This window comes from Ursus arctos, unplaced genomic scaffold (assembly GCF_023065955.2).
Source record: "Ursus arctos isolate Adak ecotype North America unplaced genomic scaffold, UrsArc2.0 scaffold_15, whole genome shotgun sequence".
In the NCBI taxonomy this organism is placed as follows: Eukaryota; Metazoa; Chordata; class Mammalia; order Carnivora; family Ursidae; genus Ursus; species Ursus arctos.
The window spans coordinates 27300807-27326762 of record NW_026622819.1 but is presented as its reverse complement, the minus strand read 5'-3'; the positions used below and the strand labels follow the sequence as shown (position 1 = coordinate 27326762).

General features: G+C 39.5%; 1 protein-coding gene across 1 annotated transcript; it reads left to right on the top strand.

Annotated features, from left to right (window-relative positions):
* Positions 1 to 1127: 1127 nt before the first annotated feature.
* LOC113260891 (UDP-glucuronosyltransferase 3A2-like) lies at positions 1128 to 25663 on the top strand. Its single transcript, XM_026506815.4, has 7 exons — positions 1128 to 1375; positions 2867 to 2968; positions 13242 to 13350; positions 15974 to 16505; positions 22052 to 22283; positions 23815 to 24034; positions 25175 to 25663. The coding sequence occupies exons 1-7, from the start codon at positions 1282 to 1284 to the stop codon at positions 25449 to 25451; spliced, it is 1566 nt and encodes a 521-aa protein (XP_026362600.2). The 5' UTR covers positions 1128 to 1281; the 3' UTR covers positions 25452 to 25663.
* The last annotated feature ends 293 nt before the right edge of the window (positions 25664 to 25956 follow it).

Here is a 25956-nt window from a genome sequence, read left to right as displayed (position 1 = left end):
TAATAACAGGACCATCTGACATCATGTGCTTCCCATTGTGATTCACTGAGATGGAATCAACACCACCTTTGTAGTATTCCCACCAAACTCCCTAGTAACCTGAAGTCTGATGGGAAAACATCAGGCAAGCCCAACTTGAGATCCATCATACAAAATAAGCAGCTTGTACTCTTTAAAATATCAATGACATGAAAGACAAAGAAGGGCTGAGAACCAATCCTCACTAAAGGAGATGAATAGATGCAATGTGTGATCCTGGATTGGTTCCTGCACCAGCAAATTCATATCAAGTCATAGGATATTAATCGGATAATTGGAGGGATTGGAATAAGGTTTGTAGATAAAGTACTGTGATTAGATAAATATTAAATGGTGCCTTCCTAATGCAGATTAATTTTTTCGTTGGGAAGACAAGAATACCTGAGCAGATGGTAATTGTGAATGCACGTGCATGCAATCCTATAGTATAAGGGAAAAGTGGAATTATGTTGGGACAGTTTTACAACCTTTCTAATAAGTTCAAACATAAGACTAGACCTTCTTGGTGCCGACCATCCAGTCCCATTTTGTCATGGCCATTCAAATGATAGACTGACCTTTAGAGGTTCAGTGTTTCAGGTCAAGAACTGGCCCTCCAGCAGGGCTTAACACTTAGTGGACACTGACACTTGTCAACAGTAGGTTACTTTCCAAAGAATCTCTCTGAGCAATAAGTGTAGGTAATTTTTCTTTGGAAATCAGCTCTTGGGATCTTGAGATTGGAATACCAGCAAAGATTTTAAGCAGGTACCTGGGGAAATGGGGCATGAGGATGTCACAATGAGGTCAACAGAGCAGTTAGGAGGTGGAAAATTCATAAGAAGTTTCTTAAAATGGAGATAGAACTGGGTCACCTGGAGGTGGAACTATCTTGGAAGTGACTTCCTAAGGTTCCTACCATTCCTGGTTCAGAGAATCTTCTCTATGGAGAGAGTGGTGTTATCAGGGACAGAGAGGGGTTAAGGAGAGCTCACTAACTCCTCCTTCCCACTGCTCCAAGTTAGGGAGGGTGAGGACAGATTGACCAGTAGAGCAAACACTCTGGGAGGAGGAGCCGAAGGGCCAGAAGTGACAAACCCAAGAGAAAACAGGCGGGATCCACCCCTCTCCTCTTCCCCAGCTTCCTGCCAGCCCATTTCCTTGGCTGCCAGTGCAGCACGTGTCCCCAGAGCCCACAGGTCACTGTGCAGGGCACAGGGCTCTGGGCACAGGGCTGGGTGACACAGCTGGTACTGGAGCTAGATGGCGGGGAAGGGAATGTTGTTGCTAACAGGCTTCCTTCTGCCTGGGTTCCTGCTCTCAGAGGCCACCAAAATTCTGACTGCCTCCTCACTGGGTGAGTGTTTGTCAGGGGAATTAGAGTCAGGTGAATCCCAGGCACCTGCTGCTGTGCTCAGGCACACACCCATGGGTCAGAGGGTCATTCTATGTGGTTCTCCTTATAAGGCTTGGGTAACGGGTTAGAGGAGGGAGAAAAGGGAGCGGGCCTGGAGTGGCAGAGTGGGGTCCCTACTGCTGGGGGTAGGGAAGTTAGTTGTGGAGAAATCAGCGGTGTGCTTTCCTCTCATTTTATCTGCTCTGGAGGTGCTTCCCATTGTGCATGGCTGGCGCCAGTGTTTAGATCCAGTGCCGACCTGGAGACCTTAAGCCATTTACTCCAATGAAGGAGGATACTTTCAGAGGCACACCCTAAAAATCTGGGGATGCGGAGTAGATGCCAGTAGAAAGTGGAATTTGAGGTCAGTTTTGGGCTCTTGGAGGCCAAGGACAGGGACTCCTGGGGGAGGCAGCACAGACCGAAAATCTTTCATTAATAGGACACCTGGAGGACTGACAGGGCAGAGGAGGGGGCCCCGAGACAATCAAGTTCTTGAAAACCCCTCTCCCTTTTGCCCTTGCTGCTGGAAGGATTTGAAGGACAGTGAAGCACTTTTGCAGACCCAATCATCGGGAGATCTTCATCTTACAAATAATCCTCACTTCCCACGTGGGCAAATTCTATTGCTTTCCTCCTATTCTGACTTTCTCTGCTGCTGAGACCCATAGATTCAACAAAAATCTCTATGATGGCTTATGGTCTTACAGAGTCATTGCACTGATGGAACCTATACCTCACAGAGGATCGAGCTTCTTTTTCCTTAGAATCTCAGGAATCATAGGATGAAGATATCCCAGTCTGTCATGTGCAGGATCCTGCAGTTCTACCCAAGTGCCTACAGTTATCCTGAATGCCTTAATTTGATGTTCAGCAATTTTCAAGCTCCAACTGGAAACATCCTACCAAATATTTTTCAATCTCAAGGATTTTGATTCTAAGTGGTGGGTCTACCTCCTTCTGCTCCAATAGCTATTTCCTGGACTGATATTCACATTTCCATTTTCTGGGTCTGACTCTAACATGAATTTCCTAAGGGAAGGACTCCATAAAGAGCTCTGACCAATTGTCAATAGGAATGCTTCCCACTCGCATACGCAGTACTGTGACTAATTTCCACTGTGTCCCCATAAGGGCTGGCTAAAATCAGTATGTACCTAGGATCAGGAACTCCTAAGGCCTAAGAAGAGAAGCTTGTCACACTGACATGGAGACCATGAGTCACAAAAGGAAATCTTGATGGAGGACTTCCACAGGTTAAGATTTGGGCAGACACTGTGTAAGTGTCTTGGCTGCTGCTTACCCAAAGTGAGACAGGGGAACTGAAGAAACTCATCTTCCTCTGCTCAGAGTCAACTCTCTGCCCTCTTACCTTGGATTTCTCTATCCACCACATCAATTTCAGACCCTCTGTTCTCATCTTTACAAAATGAAATTTCGTATTTTTCCTAGGTGGAAGCCATTATCTACTGCTGGACCGGGTATCTCAGATTCTTCAAGATCATGGTCATAATGTCACTATGCTTCTTTATGGAGAAGAATTTTTAATCCCAGGTGTGTGGGGCTTTTGTTTGTTTGTTTGTAATCATTGAATTCTATCCCAGAGAGACAATGTCTTCTGTATAGCACTGCTTAGCACAAATTCCGTTTGAATCTCTCTATTTTGAGTGAAGGGGAGAAATGTGTGCGTGTGTGTTTATGTTACCTGCTGGCTATCATATTAAGATCTGTAGACCTGCCTCCACGTGCCATAACTCCATGTTTTACCCCCTCAGTTAGGTGTCACTTCATTTAAGCAAAGCTTCGTGTATCATTTTGATCATTTTGATAACTACTACTCTATGATGTGCCTTTAATTGTGTTGAACGAAAGTGTTCAGCCATATTTATAGTTTCTGTTATGTAAGGAGAGCTGCTCTTCCTGTTTTATAGGTTACTTTCTACTTCTGTTATGAGACCTGAACTTTAAGAAAGCTTTTTAACCATGTCCTAGGATCAGATCTATCAATGAGATGATGCTATATTCTTGAGGCGTCCCTGGCTGCCCATGACTTGTGCAGAGTGATGTCAGAAGTTCTTGAGTCCTTGGGGTAAATAACCAGTAGTGCAACTGCTGAGTCATAGGGTGGTTCTGTGTTTAACTTCTTGAGGAACACCCATACTGTTTTCCAGAGCGGCTGCACCAGCTTGCATCCCACCAACAGTGTAAGAGGTTCGCCTTTCTCTGCATCTTTGCCAACATTTGTTGTTCCCAATCTTGTTAATTTTAGCCATTCTGACTGGTGTGAGGTGTGATATGCAACTACTGAATCATTGACCATTACATCAAAAACCAACGATGTATTGTATATCGGCTAATGAATTTTAATTTTAAAAAATCCAAAAAATGTGTAGCTAAGATGAAGCTCATCAACCTTGTCAGGTCAGACAAGGGCCCAGAGGCCCAGAGGCCCAGAGAGCTCAAAAGATTCATTTAACTCCACACAGCGGGTTAATCATTTCATGGGTGGATCTGGAAATTCAAGCTCTGGGAGTCTCATTCAGAATTGCTAAAATTTCAATTTAAAAAAATCCAAAACTAATCATTTCTGATGAAAAACAAGTCTGAGCAGTTATGAAATTCTGAAGATGAACTTCAGGCCCTGTTGCTGTTTAATCACCCTCTAGATCAGGTTCTGTATTGTTCACTGCATATCCTTTCTGTAGACACCCCTTTGTATCTGCCTTGTCAGTCTGTGTACTTGCCTTGACTGCCAACCGTGGTGTTGTAGTCCATGATCCTTTCATTTTGGTGGGTCCCAGCGATTGAGGTACTGCTGAAAGCTTTAGACCCTCTACTTCTTTAACACACATACCCACACTCAAAACTACAAACCATTCAGAGGACCCATGGATTCCCTTAGTTTTGTTCTTGGTTCCAAGTTTTAATAGTCCAGAGTTTCTTGCAATATTTACCATTCACTGGGAATTTCTGAGGTTTTGAAATGGATTATTTATTTTTCTCTTCAGCAATAGACTTTGGTAGAGGTCTGCAAATAAGGAAACATGTGATTGGATTATTTTTGTTGACCTGATTCAACACTCAATATTGAAACTTTTGAAACTGTATTAACTACCTGCTTTGATAACTTCCCTATAGGGTTTTTATTTACAACTTTAATGAACAAATGACTTCAGAAATATTGAAGTAACCTCAGTTTCTAATACTGAGTCATAAGATTATTTCAATCAGTAACTGAAATCACAAGGATAAGATGCCACCCTACAGAAGATTTAATTGTCTGCATTTTCCTTTTCCTAAGAGAGCTTGCTGTACCTCTCTGTCTACCAGGCAGACATTCCCCAGGTGACAGGTCTTCTTTGTTTTGCGGGTCTGTGCAGTTACATCATTGATTCTCAGAGGATTGCCTACAAACACTCAAGTGAAGTTCTGCCTGGAGGTACATTATGGGGACTAGACAGTTCTACCCCTTTCAGCTAGTTAGTTCTGCTTTTGTTGGGTATGGAGGTAGGAGAGCAGAGCAGCAGCTAATGTAAGAAAGCCCTATGTTGGAATTCAGGGGACTCATGGGCTCCTCAGATAACCTATCAAGTAGTGCTCACATTTACCCTGGGTGAGTATCTTAGTATCTTAGTCTGCTGTTATCAGGGTGAGGTCGATTTCTTTCTTTCTCTCCTTTTTTTTTTTTTTAATTATTTATTTATTTGAGAGAGAGCGAGAGCGCCAGTGAAGGGGATATGCAGAGGGGGAGGGGGAGAATCCCAAGCTGACTCTGCTGAGCATGGAGCTGATGCCAGGCTTCATCTCAGGAACCTGAAATCATGACCTGAGCTGACACCAACAGTTGGACGCTTAACTAACTGAGCCACCCAGGTGCTCCCGGGTCAAATCTTAATACTGGAGTTTATAGAGTTTAATAAATTACAACCACCTTTCCCTCTGCATTTTAGAACCTATTGAGAGAAGGTTATAGGAGTTAGATCAAAATCACCTTTAGCTAGCTGATTTGGAGCTTTCCTTTACATCTTCAACTGCCAAGGCTGAGTAGTGGCTTGAGAAGAGGCTCTGTATAACCTCCGGGTTTTGTTCTGTTTATTCTTTATGGTGCCTCCCGTGTTTGCATTGACTGTTCTCAGGAAGACCCCAACCCCAGAGCTTTTCCTCCCTACAGCTTTCTAGTGGAATTCCGGTATTCTGCCCTGTGAATTCTAGCTGCCATGTCCTCCCCCAGATCTGCAGTGCTCCCCTCAGGGAGATGCCCAGGCCACATCTGGGTCCTCCTCCTTGAGCTGTATCTTGGAAGTTTTCTCCAGCCATCCATGAATGTTGTGTGCTACCTGGGGTGCCATGTCTAAAAACCATTTTAACATATGTTTGGCCTGGTTTTATTTAGTTGTTTAAAGTAAAAATTTAATATGGTCCTGTCACCTTCTTATGGCCACAGACTGAAGTTCCTTATCGTCATTATTTAAACCATTGTGTTTAAGTAATATTGGCATATAATAAACTGCATATATTTAAAATATACAAGTTGATATATTTGGACATATACATATGCTGAGATATACATATGTACACATGTCTGTATACACCTGTGAAACCATCAACATAATCAAGATAACATATATTTGTTCCTCCACCAGAAAATTTCTAATGTCCTTTTGCAATCTCCCCTCCAGGCCCTCCCACCTTTCTGTTCCCATTGCAAGTCAATCCTTAATATGTCACCGTGTGTTAGAGTACATCACGTAGACTTTAGATAAATGGGATCACAATTTTGTACCGTTATTTTGGTTCATTATGCTCAGCAAAAAAAATATATATCTTTTAATTTTTAAAATTTATTTTTCTTTAAAGTTTTTATTCATTTTAGAGAGAGAGAAAGAGCTCATATATGACAGAGAGAGAGCACAAGGTGGAGGAGGGACTGAGGAAGAGGGAGAGAGGGAGAAGTAGACTCTTGCTGAGCAGGGAGCCAGATGTGGGGCTCCATCCCAGGATGCTGAGATGATGACCTGAGCCAAAGGCAGACGCTTAACTGCCTGAGCGTCCCAGGGGTCCATCAGCCAAAAATATTTTGGGTTTCCTTTATAGCGTGTGTATGCATAGTTCATTCCCTTTTATTGCTGAATAGTGTTCTATGTATGGATTATCAGTGTGTTTATTTAGTTGCGTGTTGATGGGCATTTGGGTTGTCTCCTGTTTTGAGCTACTCTGAACAAACCTGCTGTGAAGATTTATGTACAAGTTTTTGTATGAATATGTACTATCTTTTCTCTGAATTGAGTGGTAGGCGTACAGTGGCCGAACCATAGTTTTGGTATATGTTTAAGTTTTTAAGAAACGGTCACAGTGTTTCTCAAGACACTAACATTCTTCATTCTCACCAGAAGTTACTGCAGGTTCTATGCACACCACATCCTTGTCAATTCTTGGTATGGTTCGTCTTTTTACTTTTAGCCATCGTTCTGTGGGTGTTTAGATGTATTTCATGGTAGTTTTTGTATGCATTTCCTTTATTATTAATGATGCTAAGCATTTTTTCATGTGGTTATTTGTCAACCATATTATCTTCACGGATGAAGCGTTTCCCAAATTTTGCCCATTTTTAAATTGGGTCATTTGTTTTCTTATTATAGAGTCTTCAGAGTTCTTGATATATATATTTAGGATATAAGTATTTTATCAGATGCAAGTTCTGCAAATATTCTTTACCAGTTCATGACTTATTTTTTCACTTTTACCAGTGTCTTTTGAAGAGCATGATTTTTAACTTGCTGAAGTGTCATTTCACGTTTTCACTACATGTATTGGTATGAATATATAATTTTTTTTCTGATTCTGTCAAAAGGATGAGAGTCACTAATTGATTTTCAAATGTTAAATTAACATTGTATTGTGGGAACAATACCACTTGGTCAAGATGTATTTTCTCTTTTATTGTAATTTTAGATGTAGTTTGCTTAAATTTTTTTTTTAAAGATTTTATTTATTTGAGAGAGTGAGAGAACACAAGCAGGGGGAGCGGCAGAGGTAGAGGGATAGAGAAGCAGACTCCCCACTGAGAAGGAAGTCTGATGCAGGGCTGGATACCAGGACCCTGAGATCATGACCTGAGCTGAAGGCAGACACTTAAAAAGACTGAGCCATCTAGGCGCCCCTAGTTTGTTTAAATTTTGGTTTAAAATTTTGTATCTGTGTCCCTTTGGGCCATCATTATGTGATTTCTTTCTTTCTTTTTTTTTTGATAATTTTATTTTGTTATATTAGTCACCATACAGTGCATCCCCAGTTTTTGATGCAATGTTCCATGATTCATTAGTTGCGTATAACACCCAGTGCACCATGCAATACGTGCCCTCCTTACTACCCATCACCAGCCTATCCCATTCCGCCACCCCCTCCCCTCTGAAGCCCTCAGTTTGTTTCCCAGAGTCCACAGTCTCTCATGATTCATTTCCCCTTCTGTTTACCCCCTCGTCATTCTTCCCTTCATTATGTAATTTATTTATATTTTCCTGGCAGTGATGTCAGTGCAATACTTTCCTGATAAAATAATTAGGTAGTGTTCCTCTTTCAATTTCTTGAAGAGTTTAGTTAGGATTAGTATTTTTCTGGGGTGCCTGAATGGCTCAGCTGGTTGAGCGTCTGCCTTCAGCTCTGGTCATGATCCTAGGGTCCTGGGATCAAGCCCCACATGGGGCTCCCTGCTCAATGGGAAGCCTGCTTCTCCTTCTCCCTCTATCCCTGCTTGTGCACATGCTCTTTCTCTCTTTCTCTGTCAAATAAATAGATAAAATCTTAAAAAAAAAAAGAATTAGTATTTTTCTTCATAAATTGTTTTAGCCACCCTGAGAGACAGGCTGTCTCTTCCCACCTCAAAGTTAGGTTTGGATGTTGAGACTTGGATGGTTTTAAAAAATGTACTAGTTTCATAAATCATGTAGAAACCACAAGTGCAATTAGAAAACATTGCTATGATACTAACTTTATAATTTCTTATGCATTTACCTCTATTAAAATCTTTATTTTTCCATACACCTTTGAGTTACTATCTGGTATCCTTTCATTTTTTCTGGAGGGCTCCTTTGAACATTTCTGTCAGGATAGATCTAGTGGTAATGACCTACCTTAGCTTTTGTTTATCTGGGAATATCTGAATTTCACCCTCACTTTTGAAATACGGTATTGTCAGACACAGAATTTTTTGTTGCTCATTTTTTTCTTTTAACGTTTTGAATATATTAGCCCATTGCCTTATGGTCTCCAAAATTTCTGCTTAGAAATCTATTGATCATCTCATTGACAATCACTTGTATATGATAAGTCTCTTTTCTCTTGCTGCTTTTAATATTCTCTCTTTATCTTTCTAAAGTTTGATTATAATGTGTGTGTTTGAGTTCATTTTCCTTAGAGTTTGTTGAGCTTCTTGGATGTTTATATTCATATCTTTCATCCAGTTTGGAAGGTTTTTGGGAATTATCATGTAAAATATTCTTTCTATCCTTCTATTTCTCTCTTTGCCTTCTGAGCATCCACAATGCATATTTTGTTCCCTTAGGCTGTGTCCTCTTTTCTTCAATGTTTTAACTTTCTGTTCTTCACACTTCATAATTTCCATGGTCTTATCTCCAGGTTCACTGATTATTTCTTCTGCTTGTTCAAATCTGCCTTTGAATCCCTCTAGTGAAATTTTCATTTCATTTACTGCATTTTTCAGTTCTAAATTTTATTTTTGGTTCCTTTTAGATTTTCTGTGCCTTTATTCATTTTTTTAAAGATTTTATTTATTTATTTGACAGAGATAGAGACAGCCAGCGAGAGAGGGAACACAAGCAGGGGGAGTGGGAGAGGAAGAAGCAGGCTCATAGCGGAGGAGCCTGATGTGGGGCTCGATCCCATAACGCCGGGATCACGCCCTGAGCTGAAGGCAGACGCTTAACCGCTGTGCCACCCAGGCGCCCCTTCTGTGCCTTTATTGACATTTCTATTTTGCATACACTTTTTTCTTGACCTTCTTTACATCTTCCTTTGGTTCTCTGAGAACCAAAGGAATTTATGGCAGTTATTATGGTAGTTATTTTAAAATCATAGTCCGATATATCTGCCATCAGGTCTTTCTCAGGGACAGTTTGTTGATTTATTATTTTCCTCTGAATAGGGTCAGTTTCCTGTTGTTCGGTGTGTCTTGAGTTTTTTGTTGATCACTGACCAGTTGAATTTAACAATGTGTTAAATCTGGAGATGAGACTCTTCCCTTCTTCAGGGTTTGCAGATTTTTAAAAAAATTAATTTGGTTTATTGTTTTTATTTTGTGATTGTTTTAGGGTGCCTTTGGGTGAGTATCAATATGAGGTGTAAATTTTGGTTTTCGTAGGTCTTTTCTTAGCCTTTTCCTGGACATGGACACTTTCTAATTTTCATCATATATGTAGTTTTTGTCTGATGTCCCAGACCTTAAAGTTTGTCTCCCGTAAGAGGAAAAACAGAAAAATCAGTGAGAAAAAAAGAACATCAGTCTTTTAAGACCCTTAGAAGTCCATTCAGCCAGAATGGAATGTGCTTGAGAAAAAAAGAGCATGATGCAAAAACATTGCTGCCTACTCTTTGTCTGCACCTCTGTGATCAGAAGCAGCAATCCACAGTCACAGCACAGATACCTGAGATCTGGAGAAGGTCCTTCTTACCCACTCTGGCTCCTGAAACCTATGTGCAGGCTGCTTTATGAACACATGTTCAGCTGCCTGCCATGAGATGTGTGTGGGGGATGGGTAGCTGGTGTTGTGATCAGAGCTAAAATAACTGAAATTAACTAAAATTATCTGCACTTTACAGTTAAAGCCTTCCCTGGAAGTTGACTGCAAGGTTCCAAATAGATATTTTAGACAAATTCTGCCAGTCAATTGTTATCTTGGTGGGGAGACAGATTTCTGGTGCTCTGCCATCTTCCCAGAATCTTCACTACTACTTTTTGACTTATCTTTTGCTATATATATATATATATATATATATATATATATATATATATATATAGTTGAATATATATATATAGTTGAATATATATATATAGTTGAATATATATATAGTTGAATATATATATATAGTTGAATATATTTATATATAGTTGAATATATATATATATAGTTGAATATATATATATATATATATATATATATATATATATATATATATATATATATATTTGAATATGTGTGTGTATATATAAAAGAAAACTTTCACCAGTTTCTGTTTGAATGTGTGTCCAGGAAAGCTCCTTATACACTCCTGGTGGAAGTGGACCCACAATAGTTGTTTCTTGATGGTGTCAGGGATGGAAAGACCTTCCACTGACAAGTAATTGTTCTCAGGGATTCAACTGAGGTGCCATGGCTTGTGCTTTGTGTGGGCCAGCAGCACATCCCTCTTGCGAGCTCCTGTGTGAATGTTTGTGTCCTGCATGCGTACACTGGACAAATCTCTGCGAAAGGAGGTTGTCCTCCATGCAGTGTCACACATGTGCTTCTGGAGAAAGTTGCAGGTGGTTAAGATCTTGCCGGCAAAGCTTGTGAGCAGGGCTGTTGAGGTAGTCCATGAGAAGCCAGTTACAAGTGATGTGTGTCCTGCCAAGATGAAGGTGAAGAGACACTGCAGCTGAGAGCTTGTGGAAATAGGAAGTGAACAGAACATATTACCAAATCTATGCTTGCAAAGTGTCTGTTAGTACTTAGATACAGTCACCAACTTCAATAACATTGGAAACTAGGGGTCTTAATAGGATGTGTCATGGCACAATAAGGTTATAGTAATCCGCTGCAAGGCAGCGTTACTTCTTTCCTGGTTTAAGAATAGTCTAAACTGGGCCATTAAATGGAAAACCAGTGTAGATAATCACTCCTTTGCTTAATAGATCTTTTATAATGGGATTTAATCCTTACAGGCATTGTTTATGGGTTGTATTAACAGTTTTAATATGTTGAGCAGATCCAAAGGGTCCCTTTTTGTCAAGCTGACCGTAAATGCCCCAACTTTAATTTTATTTTAATTTTTGACTTGTTACCTATCAAGAGCAATTATAGCCACTAGGAAATAATGTAAAAAAATGGCTGTTATGACAATGGGTTATTTAATCCCAGTAGCTAAGACAGGGCATGCAAATTTGTCATCTATCTTTTTTGACTCCTAAGAGTACTGAAAATTTCCAGATATATTTAGTGGATTCTTCTCATATATCTGTTATTTTTGCCCCGGTATTGATTAAGACTATTAAAGTTTGTTGGTGGCTCAACTCATCTGATGTTAAAAGTATTTATAAGCTCTGATTTAGAGGCACAAAAGCCTATCTGTGTCTTTCTTCTGTTACAAACTTTTTTAAAAGTAATGTTACATTCCACATTAATAAAAACTGAGAACTATTTTATAATTTCTTTCCTCACTCTCCCACCCTGCCTTGCCCTTCTCTTTCCTCTTTCTTTGGGTTGTTATTAGATGTATTTTGGGGATGATGTCCATTCTAACCTGCTCATATTTGTAAGTTTCTTCTTCAGAATATCCCAATTAGTGTCATCAAGGCTAGGGGCCTCACTGGTTGTAATTTTGAGAGACATGAAATTAACCTGAGTTTGATTGAACTCCTTGAATTAACTCCATGGGCATGTCATCAGTGTTTTACCATATTATAATGTTAGTCACGGTTTTCTTTTAGCTGCAGAGTTATAATCAGCAGCAGTAGCAAAGGCATTTTCTAAGGTTGTAGTGCGCCTTCTACTTTTATGGGTGTGAATCTCATCATATGACATAGTGACCACCCTTCTTCAAACATTCTGTGGGCTTGTAAACTGGAATCAGTCTTACCCAGAGCACTGTTTATAATGGGGGCAGTCCTTGAGATACACAATTATTGGTCACAGGGTTCTCCCTAGCCTTGTATCAATCATGGCTCATGCTGGGATTCAGAAGCATAATCCAAGCTGACACAGAAAACAGGTTTGTATGAGACACATGACCCAGGGCCACTGAAAAGCTAAACCCATACTTTTGTCTCTAAATGCCAATTACGGAAGCTTCTGAGTAGGGTGGAGGTGAGGATTCTCTTACTTGGGTCTCTGACTTGCTTGGCTTGAAACTCTTGCTCACAGAAGGGAGGGCATGCCGAGGCTTTCTTCTCTGTTTGCCAAGGTATGTCACAGAAGGTTAAGGGGGAGATGGAGCTTGAAAGCTGTCATCAGTCCAACTTCAAAAATGGTGTCAGACTTTTTTACACATGAGTTATGGGGGAAATGCTAGGATGTGAAGTAGGGCTACAGAGGACTACTTTTTAAAATTAAGGTGTTGGTAGTTTTTTGGCTGATTGAAAAACCTGTGCATGTGTCACTTTTAATTTTAATAAAAATGATTTCTTTTTCTAAATGGGAAATGACTGGGGAGCTGGGATAAAATAAGATATGTATTTAGTTACAAAGTGTACCATTCACTGTATGTGCACTCTTGACAAATTATCTGGTACTCCTTTCTCACCTAAAAATGGTGAATAATTACACCTTTAAGTGTAAAATTTAAATAGAAACTTCCAGTACTTTAAAATGAATAAAAGTGACTGTATCATTATGTGGTTCTCAATAAAGTTTAGCAGGTTGCATGACTGAAGAAATGAGAAAGCAGAAAAACCAAACCAAACCCAAGGTCAAAAAGCAAACATTTGAATATATGTACAAACCTTGGAATAAAGAAACCATGATATCAGCATGTTAATGTTAATTTAGGTTGTATGGTGTAATTAAACATTTCCTTACTGGTGTTTTATCTTTTTATTGTTTTTTTTTTTTTTTAGAAAAGAATGAAATTTCATACAAAGTTATCAGTTGGCTTCCGCCTGAAGATCATAGAAAAGATTTTAATAACACTTTTGATTTCTTTGTGACAGAAGCTTTGCATGGCAGGTAATTTCTTTTATTCTCTGAATGAAAGACTTGTCATTTTAGTGATAGGAGGTTGCATGCATGGATACTTGCTGTGAGTTTAAGAGAGATGGATGGATAGATGGATGGATGAATGGATGGATGGATGGATGGATGGAGTAGATGAGTTTTGCACTACCAATCATCCAGTCTGTGTATACTGTGGCTCTTCCATTGAAAGCATGAATGTTTTTTATGGTTTTTTTTTATTATGATATGTTAGTCACCATACAGTACATCATTAGTTTTTGATGTAGTGCTCCATGGTTCATTGTTTGCGTATAACACCCAGTGTTCCATGCAATATGTGCCCTCCTTAATACCCATCACCGGGCTAGCGCATCCCCCCATCCCCTCCCCTCTAAAATCCTCAGTTTGTTTCCCAGAGTCCAGAGTGAAAGCATGAATGTATTTTTGTATTGTGAGGGGGACTGTTCCTCTGGATCTTCCTTGCAACATTTCATCTACAGTATTTGCATATATATTCTCCATAACAGAGAAGTTGGGATAGACAACTTAATTTCTCATTGTTGGTAGGCAATGAGAAACATCAGGTTATACTTATTTTTCCTACCTTTTCCTCACATAAATTCAAGAATAGAAAGATTCTTATGAATATTGTTATTTAATACCCTGAACCACTGCCTTTTAAACTCATTAAAAAAAAACAAATATCTTGGCGATATATAATCAGCGAGTAACCTGAGGGATTTTGTCATTATCCGAGATGTACAGAAAGTTCTTCATCTTTGACATTAGAGGGTAAAGACACAAATTTATCCCTTGCTTGGTTAATACACAGGCCTAATGTCCATCCCACTTTTTTCCTTAGAAATTCTATTTGCAGGGCACCTGGTTGGCTCAGTTGGTTAAATGTCCGACTTTGGCTCAGGTCATGATCTCAGAGTCCTGGGATTGAGCCTACTGCTCCTGCTCAGTGGGAAGTCTGCTTGTATCTCTGCCTTTTCCTTCACTTGTGCTCTCTAGCTCTCCAATAAGTATATAAAATCTTTAAAAAATGAAGAAATTCTGTTTGCTACTAGGTGGTCCTAAAATCTGGCTTTTTCTGTAAAGCCCAATTCCTTAGTCAAACTAGAAGACCAAATTCTCTCATCTGTAAGAGATCTAATCTAAAGTACTCATTTGAAACTTTGTCTATTTTATCTTATGTTGTTATTCATGTATTTTTGAATTATATGTCTCATCTCTTCTCCCTCAGCTTTATTATGTCAAAGACTAGTTTTTTTTTGTTCAGTTTTTGTTTTTAAGTAGGCTCCATGCCCAGCATGGATTCCAATAAAGGGCTAGAACTCATAACCCTGAGATCAAGATCTGAGCCTAGATCTGGGTCGGATGCTTAACCAACTGAGCCACCCAGGTGCCCCTCAAAGACTGGTTTCACATGCATGTTAAATATGGCGCAATATACTGAGCACAGTGCTTTCCTGTATTTTTCAATTTATCACCTTAATTTCAGTATGATTCATGCTCTACTTTAGAGGAAATTGTACTTCATATCCTGAATTTGTCAATCATATTTAGCAATCATTCTTTATGAAAATCTTTTAAAATATAACAGAGGATAATTTCATCTGCTAATCATCTGTTGTCACTTTTAGTTGATTCTATAGCATGTGTAGGCATCTTCATATTGCTGATGCGCTCTCACCTGTGGGTCTTCTTTCAGTGGGCTGACATGCTGGAATGTTGTACAGGTTATAGGTTTGCCAGGCTGTTGATTCTCTCAGTCCTTCATTCAAGTAGGAAGCCCATGGGTCTCCAAAGCACCTGACCTATAACCCCTGGTCAGGAATATTCTCATCTGTTGCTCATGTGCTGTATGAAAAGGATCATTTTCTTTGCAGGCACTGATGGGAAAACATTGAGAGAATAGTTCCTGGAATAGTGCCGTTGGCAAGAGTCTTAATAGATGTTGATAAACTTTTAGCATGAACTTTTGTGAATGAACTCCAGCTGGCATGAAGTGGAAGGGTAGTAGTTAACTGCAAATAGGATTTTATTTTGTTTGTTTTAAATGTTAATCTTTTCAGGTAGGAAGATGTAAATCTCATGTTCAGCTTAGAAGCTGGAATCTAATATTACCATCAGGAAGTTCCTTGTATGAGGCGGTCAAATTCAGGATATACTTAATTTCAAATAAAAGGGCTACATCATGAATAATTGATACCATGAAGTTAGTTCCACAGTTTGGTTAGGAAACAGCACAGTCACTCAGAAAGGGTCAGTATACAAATGAAGGTTAAACAGAACATCACAGAATGTATCAACTAGACATGGAACTCTGAGATCTACTAGTGTCAGAGAACACTTTCAATGCAGGAGCACCTAAATTAGCTTTGCTAGTGGGTGCATATGGATTGGCCAGAGAAAGGGGAGGGGAGGAGGTGAGAACATTTTAGGAAGCAGAAACATCCAGAGCAGAGTGACTAGAGCAGAGCGTTCATTGAACACTGGTAACATAGGTGGGCTGCTGCCAGATATGGTCTTACTTACCAGGGTTTTTTTCTTCGAGCCAAAGATTCTCCTAAGTATTGTGACATTAACACCTTCAATGAATATTTGTCATTACTTTTGTTTTAAACAGAGATACATTCGACAACTTTGTAAAGGTAATGGGACAACTGGGGATTCGATGCAGTGATTTGCTAAGGAGAGGAGATATCATGGATTTCTTAAAAAATGAGAACTTTGACCTGCTATTTGTTGAAGCATTTGACTTCTGTTCTTTCCTGGTTGCTGAGAAGCTTGGGAAGCAGTTTGTGTCAATTCTTCCCACCCAGTTTGGCAGTGTGGACCATGGGCTACCAATCCCCGTGTCTTATATTCCAGTATTCCGTTCCTGGCTAACCAACCACATGGACTTCTGGGGCAGAGTGAAGAATTTTCTGATGTTCTTTGATTTCTCCATGAAGAAACAGCGAATCCAGTCTACATTTGACAACACCATCAAGGAACACTTTCCAAAAGGACCTAGGCCAGTTTTGTCTCATCTTCTAAAGAAAGCAGAGCTGTGGTTTATTAACTCTGACTTTGCCCTTGAGTTTGCTCGGCCCCTGCTTCCCAACACCGTGTATGTTGGAGGCTTACTGGCCAGACCTGTTAAACCAGTGCCACAAGTAAGTAAAACTTTAGGTCTCAATGTGGACTTCATGCAGAGCTCTTCAGTGCAGAATTGGTAGTGTGGTGAGACAGGCAAAACAATGAGGGTATACATTTTTATTTTTTAATTTAATTTAATTTAATTTATTTTTATTTTTCTAGTCTATTGTATTCTATTTTAAATTTTATTTTATGTGGTAAAAAGCACTTAATATTAGACTTAGCTCCTTATCAAGTGTTTGATAGTACAATATATAATTATTGACTTTGGTACCATGTCGTACCCTAGGTCTCTAGATCTTACTCATCTCATTTACCTGTAACTCTTCCTCCATGGAATAATAGCTACCTTTTTCCCTCATTGCTCCCCCTCCCCCAACCTTGGAAGCCAACTTTCACTTTTGATTCTATGAATTTGACTATTTTAGATGCTTCAGGTAAGTTAATTTATGCAGTATTTGCCTTTCTGGCTTATGTCACCTAGCATTATGTCCTCAAGGTTCATCCATGTTTTCCCATATTGCAAAATTTCTTTCTTTTTATATATGTAATATTATATATATATAATATATATAATATACAATTTAACCATTCATCTTTTGAATGGATATTTTGGTTATTACCATATCTTGGGTTTGTGAATAGTTCTTCAATAAATATGGGAATGCAGATATCTCTTTGAGATCCTGTTTTCCATTTTCTTAGGTACAGAAAGAGAAATCAGATTGCTCCATCATATGGTGGTTCTATTTTTAATTTGGGGGGGAATTTCCATACTGTTTTCCGTAGTGCTTTCACCATTTTTCATTCCCAACAATAGTAGGTAAGAGTTACTTTCTCCATATCCTCAAAAGTTGTCTTCTGTTTTTTAATAATAACCATAATAATAGGTATGAATTGACATCTCATTATGGAATTGACTTGCATTTCCCTGATGACTAGTGTTGCTGAACATTTTTTCATATATCTGTTTGCCATTTGCATGTTGTCTTTGGATGAATGTCTATTCCAGAACTTAGCCTATTTTTAATGGGGTTATAAGATCTTTCTTTTTCTTCTCCTTCTCCTCCTCCTCCTCCTCCTCCTCCTCCTCCTCCTCCTCCTCCTCCTCCTCCTTCGTCTTCCTCTTCTTCTTCTCCTTCTTCTTCTTCTTCTTCTTTGCTATTGAGGTGTTGGTTTTTCCTATACATTTTGGAGATTAATCTCTTATCAGGAATACAGTTTGTAGATATTTTCCATTCTGTAGGTTGTCTGTTTCTCTGTTGATCATTTCTTTTCCTGTGCAGAAGCTTTTTAGTTTAATGTAGTACCAACTGGTTTCATTGTTATTGTTGTTTCAGTGTTGGTTAGTTTTGAGTTTGATATTTCATTTTCTTGTGCATTGTGCAATATCACTGAAATCATTGCCAAGACCAATATCATGAAATTTTCTCCCAGTATTTTCTTCAAAGAGCTCTGTAGTTTCAGGTGTTATGTTTAAATCTTTAATCGATTTTGAGTTGAGTTGTTGTATGGTATAAATTGAGGATCGAATTTTATACTTGTTCATGTGGATATCCACATGCTGGGGGTAGGGATTCTGGTGAGAGGGTGTTTTCATAACTATTTGCTGGCCTTGATGAGACTGGTTACATATTTCCCTGAGGTGTTGTCCATCTTTAGTTTTTCTTTCTTTCTTTCTTTCTTTCTTTCTTTCTTTCTTTCTTTCGTGTTTCTTTTAAGGAATGAGAGCAGGGAGCCTTTTATTCTGATGTCATACTCTGCTCTTTTAAATTTTAAATAATAGATTTACATTAATCTTAGTTATCAAAAGACAGCAAAGCTGATTTTAAGTGGTCTCCTGGGATGGTAGGTCTTATGGTGTAGTGTTGGATAGAGTCAAATAGAGCCAGATTGAATAATAGAGTAAAGGCTTTGAGCTAGGGACAACCAAACAATGCAGAAGAAGAAGAAATTAATGTTTTTGAAGAACTGACAAAAGTGTATCAACACTCATTTTTAGGGGATTAAATCAGAAACTTCTTAAGATTCATCTAGGGGTGGCTCTATACTAATTAATAACACACAATATAAACTTAAATCATAACTTTTGCAGGAGATGAAGGATATTTTATAAATGGTTTAATATAACAAAATCAATTAATGTATACAACACATTATTAGAATGAAGGGGAGAAAAAAAACACATCATGTCAGGAGATGCAGAAAAGTTATTTGACAAAACTAACACACTTTCTTGATAAAAACACTCACAAAACTAGGAGTGTAAATGTACTTCTTGAACATGATAAAGGGTATATGCAACACTCCCAGCTAAGATCATACTTGTTATGATAGGCAGCAATTGTGCTGCTTAAGATCAGTAGTCTAAGATGCCCACTTATATCACTGCTATTCAAATATGCCCTTGACAGAGCAAGTAGGCAAGAAAAAGAAAGAAAAGGCATCCAAATTGGAATGGACCATGTAGAAATAGTTTGATTTTCATATGCCATAATTCTCCATGTAGAAAATACCAAAAAATTTGTACACCAAAAAGAAACTATTAGTTTTAATAAGCAAATCTAGCAAAGTTGCAGGGGAAAATATCAATATGCAAATATGATTTGTGTTTCCATACAGCAAGTATGAACAATCTGTAAATGAAGTTAAGAAAACTATTTGCAACAGGATCAAATTAAACAATCTGTAAATGAAGTTAAGAAAACTATTTGCAACAGGATCAAATTAAACTTTCAACAGTTGAAAGACATGTACACTGGACACTAAAATTTGCTGAAAGAAATTCAGGAAGACCTAAATAAATAGAAAGACATCTCCAGACCATGGATTGTGATGCTTAATCTTGTTAAGGGAGCAGTTCTGCTCAAAGTGATCTACAGATTTGATCTAATCCTATCAACAGTTCAATGGCCTCTTCCTTTTATAGAAATGAAAAAGCCAATTTTCAAATTCATATGGAAATGTAAGAGACCCTGAATAACCAAAACAATATGAAAAAGAACACAATTGTATGACTCATACATCTGTGATTAATTCATTTTTGACAGGGATGTCAAAACCATTCAAGGAAGGAAAGAATAGTGTCTTCAACAAATGGTGCTGAGCCCACTGGATTTTCATCTGAAAGAAAATGTATTTTGAGCCCTTCTCATACCACATACCAAAATTAACTCAAAATAGATAAATGGCATAATTAAAGAGCTAAAAGCCATAAAATATTTAGAAGAAAAGAAAGGGATAAATCTGCATGGACTTATTTGGCAATGAATTTGTAGATATGACATTGAGAAGATAAGTAACAAAAAATAGATAAATTGGACTTCATCAGGATTAAAAACTTCTCCATATCTAAGGATGTTATATAGAAAATGAGAGGACAACCTATTAGATACAAGGCAAGTATGTCCTCTCACTGCCACCTTTTAGCCTCATACTGGTTGTCGTAACAAAAGTAGTGAGACAAACAAACAAACACAAAAACACCCCAGAATAAAAGGCATATAGATTAGGAAGAAAGCAATAAAACTGTTGTGTTTGCAGATGACATGATGGTCCATCTTGAAAATCTGAAAAAGCCAAAAAATAAAAAATAAAAATTCCTGGAATAGAAAGCAATCATAGCAATCTCACAGGATACAAGTTTAAGGTATAAAATCAATATTTTTCTTATATATTAGCAATGCATGGGGGAATGTGAAATTAAAAACACTATGCCATTTACATTAGTACCAACAAAAATGTGATCTTAGGAATAAATAAAAAAATATGTAAAGATTTATATGAGGAAAACTACAAAACTCTAATGAAGGAAATTAAAGAACTAAGTGGAGAGAAAGTCCATGTTCATGGATAGGAAGACTCAATATTGTCAAGAATTTGTTCTCTCCAAATTGATCTATACGTTCAATGCAAGCACAACCAAAATCTCAGCAAATTATTTTGTAGATGTTAATGAACTGATTATAAAATTTGCATGGGGAGGCAACACAATATTGAAAATGAAGAACAAAGTTGGAGGACTGACATTTTCAACTTCATGACTTACTATAAAGCTACAGTAATCAAGACAGTATGATATTGACGAAAGATTAGATGAATCGTAAATGTAACACAATAGAACCCCAAAAGAGATGCACACAGATTTAGTGAACTGATATTTCACATAGGAGTAAAGACAGAGAAAACATAGGCTTTCAAAAAAGTGGTGCTGGAAAAATGGATATGTGCACACACACAGAATAAATTACTCAGACTGTACACCCTGCAAGAAAATTAGCTCAAAATGGACCACAGGCCTAAATATAAAATGCAAAATTATAAAAATTTTAGAACATTATATCGGAGAAAATCTGGATGATCTATGATTTGATGAAAACTTTTTAAATGTGAAACCTAAGTCATGTTCTTTTAAAGAAGGAGTTGAAAGTGTGCTAACTTGAAAATTTCTGTTGCGGGGACACTTGGGTGTCAGTCAGCTAAGTGTCTTCGTTAGGCTCAGGTCGTAAACGTAGGATCCTGGAATGAAGCCCTGCATCGGGTTCCCTGCTAACTGGAGCATGCTTCTCCCTCTGTCCCTCCCCCTTGCTCGTGTTCTCTGTCTCTCTCTCTCTCTGTCTTTCATATGTGCCTGCGTGCACTCTCTCTCTTCTCTCAAATAAATAGATAAAAATCTTAAAAAAAAATTCTGTTCTGGGCAGGCACTGTCAAGACAATAAAAAGAGGAGCCACAGAACAAGAGCAAATATTTGGAGCAGACCTATCTGTTCAAGACTGTTATTCAAAATATGCAACGCTTTATACACACAAATATATACAGTATACAGAGAACTCTTAAAATTAACAATAAGAAAACCAATAATTTAAAAATGGAGCAAAAACCTTCCCAGATCCTTCAACAAAGAAGACAGACAGATGGCTAATAAGTATATGGAGGAGACACACCATAGAGACATTTCCCCAGCATCTACCTCAGCCTCCAGAAGGCATGCTGCCTCCTAATGGGCCAGGACAGCAACTGGCACTCTCCCAGGCACTAACTCCTCTGGTCTGGCATTGGGATGCTCCTAAATGACCATATCTCCCCACACCTAGAATGAGAGATGAGGATGACCCTGGTACTGAGGCCATGTTTTCAGTGAAGAAAGATTCCCACCACCTCAACTTTGCTCTTCTATAAAACATTGCTATACATGCAAGTCCTGGATCTAGATGTTGGTGCTACAGTATGCTTTGAGTGCCTCAAGGACAGTGTGGGCTATTGTGGGAGTGGCTGGACACCTACAGCTGTCTTCACATTCATTTGTGATTATTGAAAATGTTTATATGGTAGGATGTGTCCTGAGGTCTCAGAAGAATGAGTTCAAGGCCGCCAGACACATGGATATGAGCACAGTGCAGAGGGCACTCAGCTGTCCAGTGGCCAAGAGAACCATTTCAAGACAGTAAGCTGTAGGCACTGTCAGGAGGGTGTATTCAGTAAAAAGCTGACTTTCATTTCAGCGCTGTCTAGGCTTTCATGAACAACTGTGTTCACCTCCTTTCCTATCTTACCTCTTTCCAGGAATTTGAGAATTTCATTGCCAAGTTTGGAGACTCTGGTTTTGTCCTTGTGGCCCTGGGCTCCATGGTGAGCATCTGCCAGTCCCAGGAAGTTGTCAGAGAGATGAACAGTGCCTTTGCTCATCTGTCTCAAGGGGTGATATGGAAGTGTAATCCTTCTCATTGGCCCAAAGATGTCAAATTGGCAGCAAATGTGAAAATTGTGGACTGGCTTCCTCAGAATGACCTCTTGGGTAAGGACTGTACAGATCTACTTCTCTCTTTCCATTTATGTATCTTTAGGTTTCCACTGGGCCATCCCACTAGCATGAGAAAGGGCAGCTGGTAGCTAAAGATAATCTTTAGAGGACAGGAATGGAGCAGCCAGCTGGAGTTCTTGGGAAATCAGGCTGTGCTTCCCAAATGGCTAAAACTGCCATGTTTTCTTCTTTCTTTCTATTGCAGTCCTGATACCTGCCGCCAGAAGTGATATTGTCATCAGGCTGTTTTGACCTTACCATATTTGGCACTCAACAAGGTTACCCAAAGTTAGTCAAAGACAGTTTATGGATTCTGAGATCACATACCATGGGACATGTTGCCACTGTTTTCCCTTAACACTTGAGCATCTATTAGGCCCCAAGCCACTATAGAAACATGCTCACACATATTGGGTCACTCTTCTTTGCCCCAAAAGGTGTACTCTTACTTTCACAAAGTTTTGCTGACCATGTCTGAAGGGCGTGCTAAAATATCTGAGAGTCAAGCTGAGTAACCTCTCAGCCTTAGCTGGTTAATTTGTCCATCAAATTCTCTGGTAACAGAGAGCTCCTCGCACCCCTTTGTCCTTGTGCCACTTTTTGGAGCCCCTCAGTGCCACAACCACTGACTATATCAGACATTCATCCTCAAGATTATGGCTTACAAAAATATTGGGAACTTAAGATAGAGGGTTCTGCACATTTATTCACAAGGCATAGTATAGGGAAAATGATTCTGGCTTTCAAAGAAACACAGATTCTGATGCACATCCCTACTGAGAGGCAGTTTTGAGATAAACTCTTCATTATTAGCACTTGTTTTAGTTTTCTCTAAATTAGAGTGGGATGAGCACACAGGAACTAGAAATACTGAGATGGGTGGTCCATCATTGCCTACTTTAGAGGATTTCTTGTGAAATTGAGGAGAAACCACATACATTGTAAGTTTGATGGATGCCACGTGAGATGTGATGTCAGTAAAAGTGTTAGCCTTCAGATTAGAGGGAAGTGAATGGGCAGTGAAAGGGAGAGCATGAGACTTGGAGAGCAAGAAATAGAGACAGAGAGAGAGACAGAAATAGTTAATCAGATAAACAGAGAGAGAGAGAGGGAGTGGCACTGGGAGAAAGTAATAGTGAGATAACAGACATAAGAGAAGCAAAAGGAGAGACAGAGTGGAAAGACAAGGATGAATGGAGGGATAGATGGATGGATGGATGGATGGATGGATGGATAGATGGATGGATGGATGAAAATGCTGTGCTTAGTACTGTTCTCAGCAGCTGCCCCTGGGTTCTGAGTCTTAGATGGATTGATTTAGAGGAATCTCTGTATGGAGATAAGACCAGAATTTTGTATCTTGGGGAATATGCACCCTTGAGTGTGTCCTAAGCTAATTCAGTAAATCCATTTTCTCCAACATACTTTGAGATCCCTTTGTATTTTTTTCTGCCCTTGATACTTTCAAAGATGTTCTGAAAATGTTCACCCTGAAATATTCTGCTCTGTTCCTGATTTGCAACAGCTCACCCACAGATCCGTCTTTTTGTCACCCATGGTGGATTGAATAGCATAATGGAAGCCATCCAACATGGTGTACCCATGGTAGGGATTCCTGTCCTTGGAGAACAGGCTGAAAACTTGATCCGAGTAGAAGCCAAAAAGTTTGGTGTCTCTATCCAGTTAAAGCAGGTTAAGGCAGAGACATTGGCTCTGAAGATGAAGGAAGTCATAGAAGACAAGAGGTATGGAGCTTTCTGGGCTTGTGGTAACTTAGGCTGAATGAAGACATCCAACACAAAAGGCACTGCGTGGCACTTTTTTTGCAATAAAAGCTGAAACTTCCAGGACACGGAATAACGTGTGTGTGCTGCTTACAGATGACCTGTTTGCTCTGAGAACAAGACTAGGCAATTCAGGTTACGTGTTGAGAACAATTTCTACTCTAAGGCTGGTGAGGACTCTGACCTACTTACAAAGGGTCTATGAGAGGTCTTATATTTTGGGGCTACTGATATATTTTGGGACACTGAGCAGGAGGTCACCTTCCTGTCTCCCAATAGGCCACAGTGTTTCCTGCTTCAGACCGTTTGTCAGTGCTGCTCCCTAGGACATCCTTCCCTTCTCTCTGCAGACCTAGTTCCCTCATGACAGTTGGACTCATCTCCAACGTCCTCTCCTCAGAGAGGCAGGAGGTCTTTGTGTGACAGTCTTAAATGTACTCCTTTCTCCCACCCCCATTCAATCATTATTCATTTTTTCTTAACCCTTCTCAGGAATAGTAACTACCCCGTTTCCTTCTGTTTTAATTTATTGTGTGTCCCTCACCCTAGAAAGTAGAAAGTTAGCTCCCCTGGATGGCCAAGTGTATCTCTTGTTTTTCCTTGTGTTCCCAGGGCCTAGCACAGGGCCTGTCAGAAAGTAAGGTGTGATGAATTTCTGTTAAGTGAGTCAGTAAAAGGCCCCATGTTCTCTTATGTAAATTGCCATCCAGCACAATGATGTGAAAATCATGATGAACTGAATATCTTACTAGGGTCTCAAGGACATTTACTCTGAATCAGGTGTATGTTACATCACATATATTCCTATATACATTTTCCTTTTTTGTACCAAAAGTGTCATTGTGTAGAGACTTGTCCTTATAGCTTAATCACCTTTTTATAATTTAACACTCTTAGCCCTAAGCATGGATTTCTGCATGGACAGACCAGTTAGAACTTTTCAATGGGACCCAGCTAGACTGTGATAAGACCAGGCTAACCACTTTTCTTGAAACTGAGTCTTCTGTGCATATGGATGAAAATGTGTGCGTGTGTGTGATACAAGGTCTCTAAGATTCCTAAGACCACATGAGTAACGCCCACCTCTGCCTTTGCCAACAGGTACAAGTCAGCAGCTGTAGCCGCCAGCATCATCAGGCACTCCCACCCCCTGACTCCTGCCCAGCGGCTGGTGGGCTGGATCGACCACATCCTCCAGACAGGGGGTGCGGCACACCTCAAACCCCATGCCCTGCAGCAGCCGTGGCATGAGCAGTACCTGCTGGACGTCGTCTTGTTCCTGCTGGTGGTCACCCTGGGCACCCTGTGGCTCTGTGGGAAGCTGCTGGGCATGGTGGCCAGATGGGTGTGTGGGGCCAGGAAGCTGAAGAAGGCCTGATGGAGGTGCAGTCTTGATGGGTATTTGGGGAGCCACAGGTTGTAGAAGGCTTTCCCCAGCATAGGACACCCCTGGTGTCTTCCCCATATTGGCACTTGAGGGTGGTGCAGAAATATCTCCTCACTGTTTCTGCCTCTGTTTGGAAATTCTTATGAGGTAATCTTGGGATTATTTTTTCAAATTGTGGTAAAATATATATTTTATAAAACTTACCATTTAGCCATTAATTGTACAGTCAGTGGCATTGAGCACATTGACATTATCATGGAAACATCACCACCACCCATTCCAGAACAGTTTTCATCTTCCCAAACTCAAACTCCATGCTGATCAAATAGTAATTCCTCATATGCCTGCCCCCACCACCAGCCCCATACCCTGGCAACTCCTGTTCTACTTTCTGTGTCTATGTTTGATCTTGGTTTCTTGACTTGCCTCTCTCCAGTGGTCTCCTCACCAGACCCAAACCTTCAGCAGACAGCCCCACCATCCTCCCTACTCCGTG

What these genes read in the sequence shown, in the direction of transcription:
- LOC113260891 (XM_026506815.4), top strand. Translation starts at nt 1,282, where the DNA reads ATGGCGGGGAAGGGAATGTTGTTGCTAACAGGCTTCCTTCTGCCTGGG. An exon ending in AGAAGAATTTTTAATCCCAG is followed by an intron (nt 2,969 to 13,241) that starts GTGTGTGGGGCT and finishes TTTTTTTTTTAG; the next exon opens with AAAAGAATGAAATTTCATAC. An exon ending in ACAGAAGCTTTGCATGGCAG is followed by an intron (nt 13,351 to 15,973) that starts GTAATTTCTTTT and finishes TGTTTTAAACAG; the next exon opens with AGATACATTCGACAACTTTG.